Source organism: Perissodus microlepis, chromosome 23, assembly GCF_051167445.1.
Source record: "Perissodus microlepis isolate ML-2025 ecotype Zambia chromosome 23, ASM5116744v1, whole genome shotgun sequence".
Taxonomy (NCBI): domain Eukaryota; kingdom Metazoa; phylum Chordata; class Actinopteri; order Cichliformes; family Cichlidae; genus Perissodus; species Perissodus microlepis.
Window position 1 is genome coordinate 1,363,553 of NC_140482.1, and position 22,829 is coordinate 1,386,381.

At 44.5% G+C, this 22,829-nt stretch overlaps 1 protein-coding gene across 6 annotated transcripts in view; it reads right to left on the bottom strand.

Moving 5' to 3' along the window:
- The window catches only part of LOC146360641 (histone deacetylase 4-like), an 80,837-nt gene that overhangs the window by 45,388 nt on the left and 12,620 nt on the right, over positions 1-22,829 (bottom strand). For 2 of the 6 annotated variants that reach the window (XM_084921228.1, XM_084921230.1), the window contains exons 3-4: positions 9,753-9,821; positions 53-357 (exon numbers count right to left, since the gene is read on the bottom strand). In XM_084921228.1, coding sequence (XP_084777354.1) covers positions 53-357; positions 9,753-9,821 — 374 coding nt within the window. Of the gene's footprint in view, positions 1-52; positions 358-3,819; positions 4,278-9,752; positions 10,171-10,300; positions 10,353-10,690; positions 10,974-22,829 lie in introns of those variants that run through there. The other 4 variants (XM_084921227.1, XM_084921225.1, XM_084921226.1 and 1 more) reach the window with 4 other exon arrangements.

The following is a 22,829-nucleotide window of genomic DNA, read 5'->3' on the forward strand; positions in this document are numbered from 1 at the left end:
TTTTTTCCAGCACTTGAACTTCATTCATTGACAAACACAATCGCGGCCGTACCTGAATGTGCTCCTGCAGCTGGGCCTCATGCTGGCGGGACAGCTGCTCGTGCTGCCTCTGGAACTCTGCGATGAGGATCTGCCGCTGGATCTGCTGCTTCTGTTTCAGGGCCAGCAGCTCAGCCTGCAGCTGCTGCTCGTGCACCGATGCCGCCACCACGCTGCCACCGCCGGGCTGGCCGGGCGACTGCTGGGCGGGCGGGGAGAGCGAGGACACCTGCTGCTGCTGCTGGTGATGGTCCACGCGCAGATCCATGGGGATGGCGGCCGGAGGGAGACGAAGGGGCAGCGCAGAGTTGATGTCGACTGCAAGGGAAGATGACGGGAGAGAAGAAGAAAGGCATCTGCTTTTTTAGTTTGCTCCTGACAGGTGGTGACACCTCACAGCAAAGCAAGCTGCGAACATTATCATCACCATCATCTCACCACAGATTATTAAAACATTCAAGGACGCATTTTCTAACTGAAAGCCTCTCCAGACACTCAGCGAGCATCAGCTCCTCGTGTATTTTTAGCAGCATCAAAAGTAGCAAAATAAAGCTTAGAAACGTACAGATTGGGCCCACTATCAAGTGAAAGCAATTAATAAAAGTCTATTGACGCGCAGGCAGCAGAAAATAGGAAAAAGGAGAGTGGATCCCAACGGCTCTCTGTAACATGTTCACATGCGTCACATCGATCCTGTTCTCGAGCACTTACTAAAGCTGCAAGGTTGCGTGGATGAATGGGATTAAATCAAAGCTCTACTAACTGTTGTTCTGTGTTTCTACCTGCCTGAAAAGCACCTGAAAAGTGACTCGAAGCTCTGCGGTTTTAATTAACAAGGCCGCTCATGCTCCCCAGCAGCTGTGCAGTTTTAGGACGGAAGCATACCTGCGTATCTGCTCGCCTTTATTTCAAAATCCGGCCTCAAGTGAACATGCAATGTAAGGTCGAAGGATTTCCCCTGATAATAAATCACCTTAATAGCCACATATATGTTGCTTTTTCCTGCTTATACCACTTCCAGGAATGTTTTCCAACAGTCATCCCTGACCTCTGATCCCTGAGAGAAAGTGTTAAATAAAGCTTTCATAAAAATAGCGCCCTTTTGTCCCCTCGTCTCTTTTGTATATACAAAAAAAGCCAAACAATCCGGTTTCGTGTGTAATTGCAGAAGCCCGGCGTCCTCCCACAAAGATCGCATTGACCTGGAGCTCGGCTGCGCACAAATCACTGCCCAGGAAGCCCTCCAATCAGGCAGCTTCCTCCCTATTTAATCTGAATAAATAGGAGTCGATTGGCTGATTATTTACCTACATGTTTGCAGAGAGCGCAGCGAGAGCCAGAGATACTTGAAGGGAACTTTGTGTTAATAAAGAGGCAAACACGCCATCAGCAGCACACTTAATAGGAGGGTTCAGAGCCAGGTCTGCTTGTATAAAACACACAGAGCGGCACATTTACACTCTTTTTTTTTTTGAGGATTTCAAATAGCCACAAACTGATCACATCTTTTTTGTTTTCCTCAGACAAATCTCTGATACATTTCCAGTTTGTTCCAGGCTCCAGCACAGACGCACTCTCGCTGCATCATCACAGAGACGTGTAAAAAGCCTCTTATGGAAGATCCTTGCGATGGATTGCAGACAGACCAGAGAAAAAACTTCTGAACGTCCTCCAGTGTAACTGCACATCTCAAACGACTCGGCTTGCCGCCTTCTTGCCGGCGTTTTCCGTGTGCCGGGGTGAAACACATCCACATGGTTGCTGCCATCCATGCCATAGGAGAACAGGGCAGCAACACCCAGCGGCTCCTTAAGGACTTGTCGTCATGTGGGGGATTTTAAAAAAACAACAACACAACGTATAAGTCAGTAGTCCGCGCTGGTTGATTTGTCTCACCCCTGCAGGACATGAGGTTTGACATTTCCCAGTCATGAGATCCCTTCTTTTAGCCGGCTATTGCTTTCCTTCCAAGAAAAGAACCTACATGGTTGGATTTTTTTTTGTTCTTTCATTTCCTTTTCCATTTGTGAATCTGCTTAACAAGGTACCCAATATTTAATTAAAAATGGAGCAACGCCCTGAGTTTTGGCTCCTCTCTGGCCCTTTGCTCATTTTAGAAGCGACGATGGTTACAATCTGGAAACCGACCAGCAGGCGAGGAGGGAAGGAGCGAGGTGAGCTCGTTTAAGACAGACAAACTCCCACAGCCGTGAATCACTGTGCAGAGGAAAGACGGAGAAGGAGTCCGATCTAAAGATAAATGAAACGCATGGAAAACTTTGGGTTTTGCTTTTTAAAGAAGGAACCGGCTCCTGAGGTTATAGTGAAACTCACATACCGCTGTCAGCCGTAATTGTGAAGGCTTGATGGAAGATTTCATGAGATTTACAAACTACACGAAATACAGACGTTTTCAGATGCAAACCTGTTGTGTTTATATGCTGAAAAAGTTGCGTTTTTACGAATAATTCAGCCTGAAAAGCGACGCCGAGCTGCTCCTGATGTTTCTTAACATAAAAACGAAGAACCAGCGATTCTGCGTTCATCCAAAAGCAGAAGCAGAGAGAACTTGACCCAGGGGTTGAAGCTGTATCATAAAGGGCGTCAGGTAGGGCACAGTGAGCACATCTGACGAGTGTCTAGCTGTGTGCCTGAGGTAAAATAGTATTATTTTACTTTTTCCATATGATTTTATTTTCAGTACCGGAGCACTTATGAGCTACAAACACGCTTGTTGCCAAATGCAGTGGTCTTATTGGTCGAATCTGTTCATTTGGATCAGAAAATCTGAAAAAAATCAAGCTTGATCCGAAAAACTAAACGTATCAAATTCGTGGTTGTGAACCTCTGCATTAGTGAGTCCAAAAAAACTTTTTTACACGCAAAATAATCAAATGTTACGTGTCTAAAGGCCTTAAAGCAGCTGATGGATAGATGAACGTCTCTACCTGTTCATGTAATGAATAACATCAAACTTCTATGTGACACATTGCAGGAGCTGTAAAAATCACTCACAACTATTTAAAAGAGACAAACTGCTCCACAGAACAGTCCAACAGTATAGGACCAAGCAGTTAAATGCACATGCTGTATTTAAACTCTGGATCTCCAAAGGTCCTGAAAAGATTCACGATCTTATCACACCCTTCGAAGAACTGAGGCGTGAGTTCAACCTGTACAGAACTAAAGTTTTATCAAAAGCTTATCGGCATAATTCTTTCAGCAGGCTGCCACAGACTGTTTGAGAGCATTGGCCTCTTCTCCTTTGAAAAGTTGCTTTTCTTGCTCTTCAGTCATCATTTTTCCCGCGTCTGAACGAGCTACTTCACAGTCCTCTGCTAGCTGAAGGTTAAAAAGGACTCCATGCTGCGCTTTCAGGCCTGCAATCTGACATCCTGGTTGGAATAAGGCCTATTTCTTCGTTTTTCATTCATTTTTTTTCTCATCTAATATTAGCTAAAGCAAGTGCTAAGAGAGAGGAGTGGAGAAAGCACACCGGAGATGTGTTTACGGCTGAAAACGACACTTATCAAAGTGCCGCGGCTCCAATCGTGCCTAATGCAAATCCATAACTCATAAACACACTCTCTCCCCGAACATTGTGTTCTTCTGCCACAAGAAAACACACACAAGCCTCACACACACTCTCTCTCGCTGATGGTCACGCACAAACACACCTCACATCTCAGGCACCGGCGCTAATTGCGAGCCGCACAAAAGGAGAAGATGATGCAGAAAAGACGAGAGAAAGGCGTGAATCAGAGCGGCCGTTAAACGCACCCATCAGTGCTCTCCTCCTCTTCTCCTCCTCTTCGTCCTCTCCTCCTTGTTTTTCCTCCTCCCCTCTTCCTCCTTCTTCCTTTAGGGCCGTTACAAGGAAGGACGGTACGTCCTGCACATCTGACTTGTCTTTTCCAGCTCAGCCTCTGTCACTTTTGGCTCAGCATTCGCCCCCCACCTCCTGTTTTAACCTGATGGGCGTCTCTCTCTCTCTCTCTCTGCTCCTTTCTCTCTCCTCCCCTCGTCCCTCGTTTGCCCAGTGGTGACATCACAGGGCAGTCTCAGGCATGCAGCCTGTTTATTCTGCAGCCCTCCGCTTTTCCAGGAACCAGCGTTACACACACACACACACACACACTCTCTCTCACACACTCACAGCTCGCTCTCTCTCTCTCCTCCCATACCCTCTCTGCTCTCTTTACTTCTAAGGCCAAGGAAAACCCTCCATGCTAGTTTGTAGACACTGATGTCTCTTCCCCCTCTCGCGCTCACTCGGCGGGCCGTCCCATCTGAACCGGCTCGCATGCCTTTTTTTCCTCATCCGCCCCCTCCCTCCCCCTTTTACTTGTAATAACTATACCCCCCCCCCCCCTTGCGGTTTTAATGCTGTGAGCTCGTATTCCCAGCCTGGAATTTGCCTACATTTCCCAAACAAATAAAACCGCAAAATGGTTTCAGGTGAACAGAGTGAGGATCCCAGATGTATTAATGCTGCAGGATCGTAGTTAAATTTGGGATTAATGTTAAACACTTCAATCAATTATATCTCGACCAACTCAGATGAATCTAAAGTGGCTTTTTTTTTTTTTTTTTTTTTAAATCCCAGCATCTTCATTTTATTTTGAAATTCTGTTCAGAAGAACAGCTGGAGGTGCACGTGAGCTCTCTACTGCAACATCGCTCTGATGACTACCTGGCTCTCAGCGAGCACAGTGTTTGTCCTTCATGCAAACTGTTCTACTAAACTAAAAATAACTGTCAATAGAAGATATGTGAATTTGGTATTTACAGCTTCCTGTACTACAGGCGAGTTTTACATTTACAGCCTGAACGTTTAGCTGAACTCTGAGCTCTGAACAGTAACAACAGCTACTTTTTATTAGGCAAACGGGTTGACAAAGTCAACAAGAAAAAGTCCATCTTATGACATTTAATGACCGTAAACTATAAAATATATGCTTGTAAAAAGTATTTAAAGTATTTTTAGAGGTAGGTTAAACGTTTAAATGATACAATAATATTTTCACACATGTCATCCTGCTGCTCTGGCTGCAGAGGTTTCATTGCGTTATAACAAAAACGTCTTCGGGACGCACAAACTTGGTAAAAGTTAAGTGCAGCAGCTCAGTGCGTAAATGTAAACAGGCTAACTGGGAGGGAAACTACTGACATGTTAGGCCCCAATCACACAGGCCCAGAGACCGGTTGCTGGAGATTTCTGGAAGTTGCTGTGAAATCAAATGCTGACACCAGCCGGGGACCTCATGAGGGAAAACTGAGTAATCTATGACAGGTTGCTACAGTGAAACTGTTCTTTTTTGTTTTAGGTGCTAACAGATTACCCTCGTCACCGGTAGTTTCCAGACAAGTGTGTGCCTTGCATGCAAAGCACAGTGACTGACCTCACTCTAGTGACTGCAACCTCCAGCAACCAGTTGCCAACCAGTCACTGAATATACAGTTTTCCATAGAAATCGGTGGTTACTGGGTGGTAAACTACTAGTTTCTAAGCCTGCGGCACTGGGGCTCTAGTAGTCATTTTACAGCATTAATCAGCAACTTTTTGTAACTGATCAGGAAATACAAATTTTCCCAGCAACTTGCCAGATGATCCGTACTACAGGTCTCACACAGGCCAAGTGAGCAACCGACCACTTTTTGGAGGTAAAAATGACAAATGCTTATGTTTGTGTGAATATATGTGTTTGTGCTTATTGTGATTATCCAAATCAATTCAATAAATCAATACAGCTCTCAAGGTTACTGTTTAAAGCTTTTTCAGGTAAAGTGTGAAGTGGAAACATTAAAAAAATGAGTTCTTTTTTTTAAGCTCCTTTTCATGGAAAAACATGAATGTATGACACAAACTGTGCATTTGGAGAATCTTCACACCACCACTGGGCATAAATAAAGATTTCTCTTCAGGCTGAGTCTGCTCGCTCACGCTGTCTTTACTGTGGATGCTTTATTATGTGAATGATAATAAAGCAAGGTCAATAAACTGCATACAGTAGATGTTTATTCACAATCTTATTTCGCTTGAATGAACATCAAGGCAGCCTCGCCTTTACATGTCAAACACACGTGACGTGAGCTTAACTAAGCGCGAGCACAGGAGGGGCATACTTCAAAAAAACAAAAACAAAGCAAAAACATTCACAGTCAGTGAAAATCCTTGGAGACCGACCTGCTTCTTAAAAAAAGAAAAAGATAAACTCTCGTATCGGCACGTCTCCGTGTACAAGCACTGACGTCAAACACGTACCTCAGTTTACTGATGTTGGCCAGATAGATAATATGACGGCACTTCCACCAAAACACTAACAACGCGACCGCAGGGACTTCCAGGCTTCTTGCGCAGCTGTACCTGAATCAGACTTGACAGGAGCGAGGACTCCAGCTCAGTTCCAGTTTGTTTCCTCTTGGATCAGCTCAGGCTTCAGAGAGGAAAGACAAAGACGGCTGAAGCCTCAAATCTGTTCTCTTTTTCTTCCTTGAAGTTTACCACAGAAGATCTCTGAGCATCAACGACAACCTCTCTGACAGCACATAGCCTAAACATTTTTCCCTCTTTCATCTAACAACTTGTCCCCCTTTGCCACCTTCCCCGTCAGCTGTTCCTCTACCCTCCATCCCTATGTCCCCTATCCTGCAGCCCTATTTTATGTCCTTACCCGCTCGGCGGCTCCCTCCCTCCCTCCTCTCCACCTTTCTTCCCTCCATCTCTCCGCAACAAATCACAATCTGTTTACAACCCCTCGGGCGCACTCCACAACTCTTCTGGCTCCAATTGCGGATCTATTTATACCAGACAATGCAGAGGGCTGGCGTCTCTGATTTGAGACTCGGATAGCACAGCGTATATCCCACGGTCTGACTCGCTGAGCTCCACACTCATTAGGCTTAATAGATGTCATACTGAGAGCCGAGCGGAGCTGTTTAGAGAAGCAAAATGTGACTGAGGTCTCTCTCTTTTTTATTTTCTGGCGCTGTGCAAAGAGACAAAGAACAGGTTTCACAGTGAGTTTAGCAGCAGGGTGCGACGAGAGGCAACAAGTAGCACATCTGTTGATGATGGAAAATAGCTGCGGTCGCTTTATCGGCCTCTGAGAGCGGGCTGCGTGAACATCTCTTTTAGTTTTTCTCTCACTGAGAGCTATCAGGGCAAGACTGGCTCTGAAACGGCCCGGCGACCTCCAAAAAAAGAAAAAAGTGAAAAAACAAACAGACCTCGGGCAAAGTAGGGAAAGGGAACAGGTAAGGCGTGGCGTTGGGGAACGTGTCGAGGTGCAGCAAGTCCTGTTCTTCTGAATGCAAGCCCCGACTTGACGCCGTCTCAATGACATCACAGAGCGGTCTGCGGCACCGCGGGCTAACAGGAAGGAGACGGCAGAGACACAACATGTGAGATCTAGAGCGGGGCGACGTGTGAAGCCGAGGTGCGGTACGTGCAGAAGTCCTTTGCGACCAGGCTTTAAATTAAGCGTGTCAGACCTCGCTATCTGGGATGACGCACAAATAGAGGATGGTGAGGGCTTTAACGCAAAGATGCGTTCAGTAGAGTAGGTGTGCACTATCAGTGAGAGGTGAGCGCTCTTTGAACTACATCTACTTCCGCAGGGGGAGGAGGGGGAGGGGTTGTCAAATTTGTCAGTTTTCCTTGTTTAGGGCATCAGCTGATGATTCTTTATATCATCAGCTGATTTGTTCATATTTCAGATCAAGAAAACATTTGTTCTCTCATACTTCTAATGCTACATTCAATTTAAAGTGACAGCAAAGCAGCAAAACAGGAAGTCGGCCATTTGCATTACTTTATTTCTTTATTTATTTATAAAAAAAAAATTGAATATTATTTTTAGCAACTCCTCCTCAATCTGCAGACATGGAAACCCAGAGGTTGAGAGCAGCAGAACCATTAAACACAAATCAGTAGCAAAAAAAAAAAAAAAAAAAAAAAAAAAAAAAAAGGTCGTGAAAGGAGGAGGTGGGGTCCAACACAAGGGGCGAGGTGGGTTGCAAAGCAGCTTGTAGATCCCAGCAGCTAAGGGCAGCGTAAAGATACTGAAAAAGTCAACCTCACATGAAATTGACCAAACAGAGCACAGCACACCACCAGCTGGTCTGACGTGACTCTGGATGAGCTCGACTTTGAGGCCTGCCCAAGCTAACGCCGTGCAACGATGTCATTTTTTGATTGAATGATCTGCCGACTATTTTTTTCTTCTTTTCAATTTATTCCTTGGACTAGAGAATGTCTGAAAGCAGTGCCACTTTTTTTTTTCAATTCCACTTTTCAAACGTGCCTGATATGTCTAACTAGCACTTGAAAACCTCCAAGCAGTCGGTTTAGCATTACATAAGATATGTCAGCATCCTAACAAACAAGAAGCTGGCACCAGAGTCTGCGGCTAAATTACGACATCTCTACTTTGAGCTTCTGCAGATTTGCAGGAAACACAATTTATTCGGTTAAAAAAAAAAAAAACAAACGCAACGCTGGTGAAAAAATGGACCTGCGTAGCTGCGTGCAGGTGCACCGACCAGAGCTTTGCACTGTGTGCTAAGATGCAACCACCAGCATCTGCTTACATTAGGATCACATGACAAAAGCCGCCAGGGCTTTAATGATGCAGCGATGTAGATGTTAAGATTTCCCGCAGCTCTCGCTTCTCAGGAGAAAGAACCAAACGGTCCGGGGTCACACCAAAGCGGAGGGCCCCGAGCCGCTCTGTATCCAAGACAACAGATTTGGAGAATATCTGATGAAGTCACTCCGGCAGATTTCAATATTTTATCAGCGCAGCCGGAAGGCGCACAGAAAACAACCCCAACAGAGAGAGCGCGTGAAGCCCGTGAAAGACCAAGACGCTTAGGGTCGAACCAAAGATGAAACTTTGCTGTTTGTTCCCCTGAAGCAACAGGCTGTTCGAGCTTACAGCACTTCTTCATCGCTGCTCTGGGAGAGCCGTGGAAAGAGCCGCACGGGGAGGAAATTTATGAATCAGCCTTTTGCCATTTTTGTTTTCTTTTGTAACTATTTTTCAACCACGACAATCCAAATTGTTCTCTGTGTTAGAAGCATTAGAAGCGCCCTCATTACTGAATTAGATAATGCATTATGCATATATTACCTCAGACTCATTTCTCCTTCAGATTACCTCATCTCTCCATCTGTGCCCCTTTCACTTCTGTACTCTGGCCTCCCTCTGCGCTGCTCCATCTCTCCTCTGTCCTCTCACTGCTATGAACTCTCCACGCTTGTATGCTGCTAATAAACACTTGGCGATTGGAGCATACTCGGGGGTGGGGGGGTTCACAGGAAGTGGTGTGATTTGTTTGGGGGAGATGAAACTGTGGAATAGTTTGTTTTGGTGTAGTTTCACGTGAGCTCGCAAACAGACTGCTGGATTGTCATTCAGCAAAAAAAACCAAGAAAAAGGAAAAACAAACGGCACGCTGAGACACCAGCGTAAATAAAACACAGAAGTACGGCGTCGTCCCCCCGTCAAACGCCATCAACCTTCAGTCGGACAAAGTGCAGAGACATCTGACGTGATGACACTTCACAAACGGCACAACAATTTATGACATCCCAGGAGAAACAAATACGCATGCAAAGTCACACAGGACACACACACACACAGGCTCTGGTTTATAGAAGCTCACACACACATACACGTGCACCCAAACAAACATCCAGAGTGTCCAACCTGTTGGGATGTGGTTGAGCGCCGATGTCTTCAGGACCTCGAGCGGCTGCTCCTTTCCCAGGATTCCCTCTGTGGGAGAGAGAGAACACTCCGCTTCAAATATGGTCCGCAACATTGAGACAAGCTTCCAGCGACAAACCTAATCGGGCAGTTTTTTAAAAGAAAAAAAAAAAAAGAGCCACAGTGCAAACAAGCGGGCTTCAGGTCATCTGCGCTGCGGCCGGCGCGTGCAGCGGCAACGGTACCGACACCTGAGCGCGTTCCATTGGCCGGAGAGAGAAAGCGAGTGGTGAATGCGCGGAGGGTCTTCGCGACCGCGGGGGTGCTCGGAAAAGCTCTGAGGGGACGCCGAGGGGCGCGCGAGTTCGGCGTGCGAGAGGAGAGGAGTTGGGGCTCGACTGATGCTGCCTGTGCTCAGCATAGCAAATGTGGCTGGCAGCAAGCAGCGGCGGCAGAGAGGGATGAGGGGGATGGTGGTGGCGGTGGTGGGGAGGTGGGGGGAGCGATGGAGAGGAGGAGAGGGAGGGAGAGAGGTAAAAATAGCTCACCCTTTTGTGTGTAACGGCACATGCAGGAGCACACACAGGCACACACACACAACGCACATGCATACAGACACAAAGACACTCCTCTAATGTGCATGTGTGCGCATGTCTGTGTGTGTGTGTGTGTAGGCTGTAATTATAGTGGCAACATGAAAAGGCTTTTGTAGCTGCCGAGCCCTGGGAAGACATGGCTATAAAAAGCAAAGCCACGGAGAAGGGTAGTGGTGGAGGAGGAGGATGCATCAGGGGATGGAGGGGGTAAGAGGGGAGAGAGGTAGAGGGAAGCAGGGATGATGAGGCGATGGAAAGATGGAGGAAAAAGCAACGAAACGGCGAAACGAGAAAAAAAACACTGACATTGAAATAGTGCATGCATTGCAACCGCACACAAACCTGCGACTACTGCTGCTGCATCCATCCTCTATATGTGTGTGTATTCATAGTAAACACGAGCACCTGAGCCATCTGCATATAATTACATTTACATCTAAAAATCCTGAGCACAAGGCTCAAAAACATCTGAGGGGCACAAATATGCAATTATTCCTTTTGGACACGAGATGAAAATCCATGTAAAATCCCTCCGGAGGCATCAAAAAGAGAAAAAAAGGAGAGGGAAACGGGCGAGCGCCTCGCTGTGCGTGATCTATTTCTGGAATTCTCTCTGGACCAGACGGGCACATACACACAGACGCACGCTCTTAATTAGCCTTGAAGCTGCAGGGATGCGTTTTGCGCTGATTATGTACATGCATTCGTCTCGCGCCACCTTGCGCGAATTGATGCACCAGTACCCCCGAACCCTCCACCTTCAACCACCCTGTCCCCCCAACAAGTGAGGGCTTGGGCGTGGGCTTGAGTGTCACATTTGGCCCTGTTGAAACAGATCTACACACACACAGGTTTGAAAACGGGTGACATTCAAATTCAAACTCCTGCAGACTTTATGTAAAGAGCGAGGAAATATTACAAGGTGGTCAAAGCCTCCTCTCCAAAAACAAACCCGTCCGCATCGGTGAGAGCCGATATCCCCTGACGTTCCTATTCAAATGAAACACGCTGCTGCATTTTGCAATGGAAATGAGGTGCATCTGCCTGTGCATGACACCTGTGGCTTGGAGTAATTCTACGCCCTGCTTTTGCACAAATTGCTGGTGGGAGCTTTACATCTCCGACTTTTAAGTGTGGGGAATTGGTGGAGGGGTGCGCGTGTCGTTGTCTGTGGTTAGTTAGACAAAGCGTATAAGCTTTCAGCCCCAAACCGCAGGGTTGATACCCGACACTCACGTGGGGAGGAGGGAGCATAGGTGTGTGCTGGAGCACTGAAGAGGGAGAGTGGGACACACAGCAGTCGGAGAGCAACGTAATGAAGCGATAACCCGCCAAAGTAGTGCCCTATACCTTGGCGACAGGATCCATCAATCTTAAATGTAGCCTAGTTACACAGCAGAGCCCCCCCAACACCTCAATGTAGCTCCTTCATATCTTCCTTTCTCCATTCCTCTCCATCCTTCCATCTTTTCAGTTCCACTGGGTAAGAATCGGGAGACAGGGAGCCATAAATAGCTTCTTCTACCCTCAGGCAGAGAGTTAGTCGACTCAAGTTAGCGTAGCTACATCAAAAATATGTTGTGATAGGGAATATAAACGGGTGGGGGGGGGTGCAGGACTAACGAGCTTAGCAAAATGGTGAAGGGGCTCCGTCCGCCGCATCTCCCAGGAGAGACAAGAGGCAAACTTGACCCGGTCCTGGCAACGAGAGCATACTGTATGTTGACAGAGGCCTTTGTTATGCGGGAGAAAAGAGAATGAGACGTTTGTCTGTGCCGCTGTGGCATTTACAAAGCGAGACAGTGACTGAGAAAGAGAGGAAGGATGCTCTGGCCCTCATTACATTCAGCGCACTTCCGTTCTGGCTGCTCTGTCCAGGGTGACTGCAGCGAGCAAGGTGAACCCGACAGGAACAATACGATTAATCAAACACGCCTCTCCTTGAAGAGGCTTTTTCCTCTGGGTCGCAGATTCGCTTCCCAAGGGCACCGGCTGACGTCAGGGACCCCGATAAAAAGAGAATGAGTGACCCCTGCGTGAGCCTCGGCCAAGTTTGCGTCCTGCGGACGGTCAGAAAACAACCATCTGACCTTTCGTTTCAAGCTGGAAGACTCGGAAAAACAAGGCGGTCACACATCTTACATTTAACAGAAAAATCTGAAATTGGTCATTACGCTGCAGACGCGTGTCCAAAACGCTGTTTTGCTGTGTAACTGCCAGAGACCATAAGGGTTTACGTGTGACTTACTTACGTGTGAGATAATATGCAACTCCTGTTCAAAAAAGCCGCACATTTAAGAGAACGCGCCTGATTTAGAGAAAACCACCAAAGCCACACGGTGAAGACCAACTGGTTTGCTTGCATCATAGCAAATAGCCTAGGCCAATTTGACTTCCACAGTAGTCAAAATCTTGAATACTTGAAGAAGTCAAGTTCAGTTTGTGCAGGCCTGAATTCACTGTGCACCAAAAGCAAACAATGCCACAACATTCAATAGAGGGTTGTGGCAACGGGCCTCTTGCCACTGCACACAACTGTACAAGAACGGTCCCATAAATTGGCCCTTTCACACTCCGTTCCGACTGTGGCGCATAATAATGATATTTGCCACTTCCTTCGACTATGATCTCAAATACGAGAGTGCCAAATGTACATTCATAACACAACCTGGTTGGAACCAAGACAGCTGCCGGATTGCTGCTTGCTGTACTTACTGAATTTTACGATGTTTGAATCTGCAGCCTTTTCAGCATTCAGGGGTTCAGTAATGCACGTGCAACTTTCACATCTGTGAAGGCACCATTAATGCTGAATGATATAAATACAAGTTTTGGGGTATTTTAAAACAGAAAGGCCTCATCACTTCAGCAACATGTTTTACAACAGCATGGCTCAATTCACCCCAACATACATACTAAATCTACTGTGCAGTGAGGCAAAGCGACACAAACAGAGCTGCAATCGACTTAAAAATCAACTTCAGCGAAAAATCCAGTCAACGCTGCTTTATGAAAATATGGAAGACAATTAGAGCATCTTAAAAAATGGGGTGTACATTCCCCCAAAATAAAAAGAAAGACATTTTAAATAGAAGTAAAACTTCGTATTTTTCTGTTTTTGAATTCTTAGGTTTTTCTCAGAAATTCAGAATTCTGACATTTTCAGAAAAAAGTCATAAGTCAGACTTTTTTTTCTGAATTCTGACTTTTTCTGAGAATAACCTTTTCTCCGACATTATTCTCAGAATTCTGACTTTCTGGGGAAAAAAAACCCCAAAGAATTCTGAGGTAAGAATTTTGACTTTACTCTCAGAATTGTGAGAAACAAAACACACAAAAAAAATCTCAAGCACAGGCTTTTGTTCAGTGGCCCTAATCCTCTTTGGTACAAATCCCTATCAACTGGGATTCTCCTGATGCCAGTGATAAGCTTTTTTGATATCATTTGAGAGCAGCTGTATGGTTGTATGGAGCTGTATGGTTCAACTTTACATTTATGGAGACAAAAAAACCCCAAAACAAAACAAAACGAGAAAGCTTGCAGAAAAGTGAGAGCTTCCCAATAAGTTATGAACATATGTTAAAACTCTGTAACTTGATTCCAGCGTTTGTCGAGCACGTCATCGTCCTGCTGGCTGTTGAAGGCAAAAAGAGTTTCCAAAGCGTGCGCTGTTATTCGTTTATTTGGTGACAACAAAAGCAGACATTAGCCCGAATTAACCCACAAAACCTGAAAAGTGCAAATTATTTCAACTGACAGCGATCTTGCATCCATCTTTAATATTCTCTACTTAATGGGCAGCCATGATGGTTGCTAGGAGATTTGTGATGCAACTGTAAAGCTTTGCTCGCTGGGCCTTACAACAGCAAACACCCACAGCATCAGAGCTCGCAGTTGCTCCGCACCTACTATGCACGCACATCTCGACTCTTTAAGCGCTCGTGTGCTTCGAGGTCCGACAAAGATGATGCGTTGATCCTCTTGCGTAACCGTAGTATTTCCTTGATGCCCTGGCCAGACATTTGTGCTTTGTGTCAAGCACTGTGGAGCACCATGTCAAAAGGCACAAGGATTGGGCTCCCAGGCAGCAGTGTAAACCGTAATTGCCGCTGACAGCATGTTGGCAGAACACAGTGTATCCCGTTTCTCGGCTGGGACTAGACAAAAGACGCGGGGACAAAAGATGCGTCCCCTCATTAGCTCATGTTCGCTCTGCGCTGTCTTTGTCCTGCCACCAATTAAAACCGCAGCTTTTCTCATGTACTGAGACATCATCCTGCATAAATAGCGTGTTTTAGGTGTTATTATTATTTTTTTGGAGGGAGGACAAGCATGGCTGCAGCAGCAGGATGCTGGTGAGGACACAGTGAACCTTTTGCATCCAGGCGAGTCAGACGCTGCACAAGAAACCCCCTGGGTTTGTCCTGGGATGGGACCCTCATGTTCAGCCAAGTTGGTGGCGCATGGGAGGACAGCGCTGACAAACTGTCTGGCTGGCAGCAGCCTCATCCGTGTTCACCGGGTTCAGCGAGGGAGAGAGAGAGAGGGTGCGGCATTTGTGGGAACACGCTGCTGAAGTGCATTTTGCAATCTGCCACAATTTTGTAATTGGGTTTCGGAGGGGCAGAAAACAACATGTCAGCACAAGTGGACGGCCAGGCAAACGTGACAATAAGGCTCGAAATTACCCTCGATGAGGCTCATGCACCTAGCACAATGACCACCCGCACAAAAGAGCCAGCGGTCGTGTCACGCATGCACTCGCCCCGTGCTCCATTTTTAGCCACACGGCAACAAAGCGCTCAATCACGGCGAGGAGAATCTACACGGGAGACCAAAAATAATGATCGTTTGTTCGCCGTGCTTGCACGTGCACATCTCTTCTGTGTGTGTGTGTGTGTTTCTAAAAATAGACTCAGGGATAAGCCGGGCCCTCTTCATTGCAGTGAAAGCTTTTAACCCTTTCACCTCTGGATTTGAGCAGAGACTGCATGCATTTGGAGAAAGAGGCTGGACAGAGGTCAGTGAAAGCAGAAGGGTGAAATAGAGTTAGAAGAAAAAAATGCATTTAATGCATGAAACACCTTTAAACTTTGGTCAGCTGCTGCAAGTGGCTTTCACTTTACTTGAAACTCCTGATATGAGCTTCCTCTATTTCAGTGCATCTCAGCAGCCAACTACAGGGAAACTACAGCGTTACTGTAGCAGCTCTGATGGACCAGTGAGGAAACACACTGTCATACTTATGTGTGCTTCACTTTCCTCAGTTTCTCTTGCAATAGGATGAAGGAAAAAAGGTTTCTCATTCACTTTTTCCATTTACTAGTTGGGACAAGCCACCGATCTTCCAGTCCCAACCCCATTCCTTAAATCTCTATGCTGCCACTTCCCCAATAATAGTATCTGGTAGGTGTAATAAAAAGCAAATCTATAATATAGACGTATAGCCATCCAGAGATCTGTGTGCATGCCTGTACTGTGGTGGTTGTCAAGGCAAGGGTAAAGACTCCAAAAAATGGTTCTCAGAGCAGCAACCTGTCAAAATAAAGGGGGGGGGGGGGGGGGCTTTAATTTTTAAGTAAAAACGAAAGGTAATAAATCACCTTTCTGGCCCTGCCATGTGCGATAAGGCAAACTACAAGACTGTCAGCAGTCAGAGTTTTTTATTAAAGCCTGCCTTAATAAACTTGCAAAATTAGTTTTTGGTCACGACAACAATTACCTAGAAAGTATGAGGCTACGTGTCTGGGGATGTATTTTTTTCAGCACTTTAGATAGGACCGAGAGGAGAAGCAGTGACAACACAAGTCGCAATGCTGAGGATGCAAGTGTGTGATGGACCCCTGGGAAGGTGATGTCAGTGAAAACTGCATGGATACACACTTGTACTGTACAGCAAGTTACAGTGGTTTGGGTCTCTTGAGTCAGATTTACCACAACCAGCATGAGGGGGGAACCCTGCACCATGGGTAAATGCATGTGCGTGTCTGTCTATGCTTGACGTCAGCAGAGGTCCCACGGCATACCTGCGAAAATTCCCCACAGACCTGATAGTAAAGGTGATAGTAAACACACGACGAGGGTCTGGAGCAGAACTCTTAAACTAAGACAATCAAAGAGGTGCAATGTAAACCTTGTGAAGATCGTGTTTAGGTGGAAACTAGCGAGCTAACTTCTAACTCTGTTTAATTTAATAAATTCTGTTTTCATGGATGTTAAACTTAATTGTTACACCTGGTAAAGCAGCAACGCTGATCATTTTGTTGCAGATGAAAGAATTTAGACAGTTTTTAACTCTCGGTGATGCCGCAGTGTTCGTTTGACTTTGGGACCGGAAGCAGACGGAGTTTAGGACAGTGTTGCCAACTCCTCAGTAAGGAAAATCGCTATTGGCTGTCCTGCAAGTCGCTAAAAGTCGCTAAATGACGTCATCGCCTAATTTGCATAATTGGTCATGCTAATGTAATTGTAACCTACGCTGTCGGAGAGAGAAATAACATCGTGGAAGAGACATAAAGTGAGTAAAAAACTTCCTAAATGCAGTTAGAACTACAAATTAAATTTCTTTTAGTGATTATTGTTTTTGGCTTTTTTGGTTTATTTTGTTTTTATTTTGTTTTGTTTTTTTGTTCCAACCCTGCTCCTTTACCCGGGCTTGGTGTGATGGCATCAGCCACACAGGGGTAAATTAGTCCATTTTTTACTTTATTAGTTTGCGTTGCAGTTTTCTTCATTAATCATTTGGTTAAACCTAACACTGGTATTATGAGGCGCGCACATAGTAACATTGTGTGGTTTTTCTAAAATGTTTTGTTATATTAATTATGTTTCTCTTTCTTTGAGTTACCTGGGTTTGGGCGGTGGCTGTTTCCTGTCTGGGCAAAAGGCGTGGCTGAGGACTCTGGGAACAAAATGCCTGCTCAGCAGGACTAACCATGGGCTTACCAGGAGCAGGGGTGTTTTAGGTTTAGTTAGGTTATTCTGTGCTTAGTTAATATTAGTGTGTTTTTGTTTTCCCCCCTATTGTGTGTAAATGGTTTGGCCAAATCATTATAAAAGCTACTCTCATGTGTCTTTGTAATTAGGTCAGTTTGTGAGTTACGTTGTGTCTCACTTTGTTTTGTTTAAGTTTCTGGAAATTACTTTTCGTAGAGTTATATTTAGTTGACCTCTTTTATGGGCCTGCTAAGTATGGTTTTGAATTTTGTTAATTTTGGACTTTTTGAGGGTTAAAATAAAGAAAACCCTTTTTTGCCTGTGTCCTCTTTGCTTTGGCTGCTTGGTCCCTCACACTTGGACCGGCAAAAGTGACCCAAAATAGGCACTCTGGTGGAGTTACTTTGTGTGTGTTTATAAGTAGTTTTAAACCTTGTGATCCACAAAACAGCATACGAGTAAAAGAAGAACTGACTGCGTTACAGTCAGTGCGGGAGCAGCGGCTTCGCTCATGCGCAATTCATTTGCAGTTTGGACGCACAGGTGTGAACGTCTCCTGCCCTGATAGCAGCGGGGGGAGGACTATCCTCCGCCCGTGAGCGCTTTGGCACGGGTGAGGTGCCCACGGCAGCACCACTGCTTGTTGAGAGTAAGAGCGATACGCGCGTTCATGTCAAAAAGTCGTCATAAATAAGTCTCCAATAACACCAGAAAAAGTCGCCAGATTTGTCGCTAGTCGCTTTTCAGAAAAAAAAAAGTCGCTAAGGGGGTCTGAAAACTCGCTAAATATAGCGACAAAGTCGCTAAGTTGGCAACACTGGTTTAGGATCCAGATTACTCCGCGAGGCTCCTGACTACGGTAGCCGTAATGCTCCGACAATGCATCTAGCAGTGCGCATTCATAGCTTACCAAAGTCGTACTAAAACATTTTTTGACATATTTCTGCACGCCGTGTGCTACGTAAAATCGGTTCGAGGTCAGTAAGCACAACCATAATTCATAGATAAGGCACACTGTCAATTTTTCAGAAACTTAAAGGATTTTAGGTGTGCCCTACAGTGTGTAAAAAATGTTATACAGAAGAAAAGAATATATTGCGAATTATATTGTTACCGCTCATGCTTCAAATTATACCGTGATATGGATTTTAGGCCATATCGCACAGCCCTAGTTTCTAGCCACACAAGGCAATTTTATTTGAAGTCCCTGTGTTTGAATAACCATGTTTATCCATTATATTTGCCTTCATTAACCTGCTGCCTTTCACTTATTACAGCACAACAAGGATGACTCACTTCTATATGGATTCGATACCCACTGCACTGCACAGCAAACATCTTCAGCCACCCCACATAACCCCCCCCCCAAAAAAAAACAAAAAAAAAAAAAACCACCCAAAGATAAGAGAGTGTGGCTCCTGGGAAGCAAAATGCAAAGCGCTCTTGAGCAATAGTTCTCAGCCACTTAACACTGGCCTATGAATCATTCAAGCATAGCCACCTAACCCACGGGATGAACCAGTTTGGCATCCACAAGTCTGCTTGTGTCCCTGTGACATAACTTTCGGCATTGGACAGTGAGCGCAAGGGTCCGCACAGACCTGCCTAATTTTTTGTGATCTCGCAGACTCATTGCAGAGAATTCACATTACAGCAACTACAGTGTCTTGCAAAAGTATTCGGCCCCCTTGAACTTCTCCACATTTTGTCACATTACAGCCACAAACATGGATCACTTTTATTGGAATTCCACGTGAAAGACCAACACAAAGTGGTGCACTGGAGAACTATTCTTGAATAATTATTCAGCCCCCTGACTCAGGGGGCTGAATAATTACGCACACCCCACTTTGCAGTTATTTATTTGTAAGAAATGTTTGGAATCATGTATGATTTTCGTTCCACTTCTCACGTGTGCACCACTTTGTGTTGGTCTTTCACGTGGAATTCCAATAACATTGATTCATGTTTGTGGCTGTAATGTGACAAAATGTGGGAAAGTTCAAGGGGGCCGAATACTTTTGCAAGTCACTGTATGCATATACCCAGGCAGTGGACTTCAATTCAACTTCAAAGAAGTATAACGGGGACAACTATTTGACTGCCGGTTCTCCAGTTGTCCTCGTCTGAGTACAATCCAGACTTAACACAGTTTGACAGGCATAAAATAGTATTTTGCAAACACAAGGTGATTTCCAAAGAGTTAGCACCCAAAGAGTTGCCATATCTCAGCACAGTTTGCAGAGTGTCCTCAAACAATCTGAGGAAATTGGACAAATGGAAGACATACAACTACCTAGAGAAGTCATGTCGTTAAGAAATAGGAAAAAAATCTAGCAAACACCTGGCGCAGGACCTAAGAGATATATCTGAACCTTCAGCTGATCCATCTACTGTTCACTGAAGCTTCATCAGAAATGGCCTCAGTGGAAGGGTGGCTGTCAACAAGCCATTCTTTAGAGAGGAAAACACAGAAAAGAATGAAGTGTGTCAAATTACAGAAGAACTGGACTGACAACAAGTGGCAACAGGTCTGATGGCGTGATGAACCCAAATTTGAAGTCTCTGGTTCATGTCAATGTAAATATGTATCTCAAGTCATCACAATGGATGCTCTGGCAGGGTTTGGCGCCACATTTCAGTCAGTGGTGTTGGGGATCCTGTCGAAATTGATTTAATTATGAACACAGAAAAGTACCATCAATGATTCCACTGCCAAATCAGTCAAAGTAAACCTGGATAGAAATAGACACGGTGCAACACTATCAGCCATGGACTGGCCTCCCCAGAGCCTGGACATCAACATTATTGAAGTAGTGTGGGATCATCTTGGCAGAGAACAGGTCAAAAGGCAAAAACATCCAAAGAAGGAGAAAATTATTGTAGAAAAGATGTCCTGGAGAACTATTCTTGAAGACGACCTAAAGAAATTACAAGAAAGCTAGCTTTGGGTTCAGGCAGTGCAGAAGAATAAAGGTGGCTAAAACGAATATTGACTTTCAAGCTGATTAGAACTGTGCAAACTCTGTTGCCTTATACACTGTATTTTCATCTATGTTAGGAAATGTTTCAATAAATCATTGTACCTAAAGAAATTAGGAGTTTTTTTGAGACTTTTGTCAAGAAAAAAAACTAACATTTTAGCTAACGTCCTTAAGCTTTGCTACAATACAAACTCAACACTGTAACCATGTTAAAAAGTCCCAGTATTTCACTTGTCAGAGACCCTTCATTTTTTAACAGGGCTTTTATTATGAAATGTTTTCATGCATCTAAAATAGCTGTCTTTTACCTGTTTGTGCTGACCACCTCCTCGGCCACATTCACAGGACTTCTGTTAAACTTTGGCTCTGTGTTTATACTTGTAGAGTTTGAAAAACATTTAATGGAAACCAAACTAACCACCTATTTAACTCAACCTCGGCAATGCTCCACAAAACCTAATACATCAGCCACGGAACAATATTTTATCAGAATTGGTCAAAATTTTAAACTGTCACTATCTGAAATTCTGAAATCAAAGAAATCTTTAATTCGTAATTTTTAAACATGAGAGCAAGTAGTATGCTGATGAGCTGTCCACAGATAGAAAATATCACAACATCCTGTTTCCTGTGATTACTAATAATATAAATTTCTTGTCATCCAAAATCTTAGTAATTCAGTAAACACGGAAGCTCAGCAGAAACATGGCTGATATATAGAGAGCTGGGCCTGAGCACTTACTTCCATCTCAGCTCTTGGCTTCAGTAGAATTCACATGATTTCATGTGGTTATGCTACTCAGATATTAAAATGTTTTAAATTATACATGTATTAATCTTCTAAGTTCAAAAGTTCAAATGAACAAGAGGGATGAAAGAAAATTAGATTATGAAGTTGTTTCTTCTTCCTAACCCTTGTTCCTTGTCTGGAAGGCAGAAGTCAGTACTGCATGTAAAAATGGCTTTATAAATCTAATATGAAGTCTGTAAGCTAAAACTAATGCAATGTAATACAGCCTAGCAATAAATCCTACTTTTGTGGAGGTTATAGTGTTCCCCTTTTCTCAAAAATGTTTTAGAGATGCTGAATCAACTTTATGATCATGACAAATGATGTCGTTTGTGGTGGTATGGAAATAAACTTTATTATGTAGAGAAACTATTGCATCTCTGTTGCCCAGTTGGCAAAACCTTACATCTTTCTCCATTTCTGACATAGTACTCCACCACTAAAAACAGTCTCTTGAAAACATGTGGCCATACAAGTCACCATATACTGTAGATCTTGATTTAAGATACTGGTTCATGGTTCCATATGTTGAAAATGTGTTTTCATTGGAGTCTGGTGCTTTTTATCCATCCATCCATCCATCCATCTTCTACCGCTTAGCTGTGCCTGGAAAGCCATCTCAGAAGAGAAGCTCAGACCTTCCTCTCCACAGGCAGCTGAGAGCTATAATCTCTCCAGAGTGTCCTGGATCTGCCTTAGGGCGTCTTCCTGGGTGGACATGTTTAAAATACCTCTCCTAGGATGCCTCCAGAAGGCATTCGACTCAAATACCTCAACCACCTCGACTGACTCTTTTCGATGTGAGTCAGGCAGCCATAAATTCTCAGCTATTAAAATTAGATCTTGGGACATGATGCATTTTATATGGTGTGAAATGTTGTGAGAATAGGACATTCTTAGTATTTTAATTTCTCTAGCACCCCTGAAACTAGAGAGCCACCCAGCTTTACAACCCATTAAGAATATTTTTCCACAGTATTAACACTGGATAACTTATCATTACTGAGATAAAAGAAACCTTCGCCCAACTACAGCCAATATGCATTGGGTGGGTCCTGAGTTAAACTTTTCTCAACCTTAAGGTGAGGATAATGCTGATTAGCATATGAGCGGAAAGTAAACAAATTAGAGGGTTACCTAGGCAACCAGATCCTGGAAAATCCGCAAAGGTCCAACCATCAGCAACAAAGCCTCACCATCAATATCTTGGTCTTTTGAAACTGCCTGTGACGAGGAAGGAGTGTATCTGACTTCACTGGCTAATGCTCATTAGTAAAAGATAAAACCCAACCATCGCTACCCGTTATGATGGGCTGCTATTAGCTATTTATAAATATTTCGGTATCAAATAATTTTCATTTACTGGCCGATGTATGACAATTAAAAAACAAAGGGGAGACAGCACAAACATGCTTCTTTCACTTTAGGAGTGTTGATGTCGCATAGTTTGTCCACCAGGGGGCACACTGCAACCTCTGTTGGTAACAAATACGTTTGGAAAAAAAAAAAAAAAAAAAACAATCAGCAGCCGATATATCTGATAGTTAAAATCACCAAGTATCAGTGTCAAAATTCCTGCACCCATCATGAGTTACAATTAACAAACCTCCTTTCTGACGCTGCAAATGACCAAAATTTACTAAATGAACGTCGTCTTTATTTCAATATAACTTCAAGCTAGCGGCTAAAGTCATAGAGTCATCAGGAAAGTGTTTGTGGGGATTACAGAAGCAAGAGAGCCGAGGGCTGTTTTCCCATAGAGCTCTACAC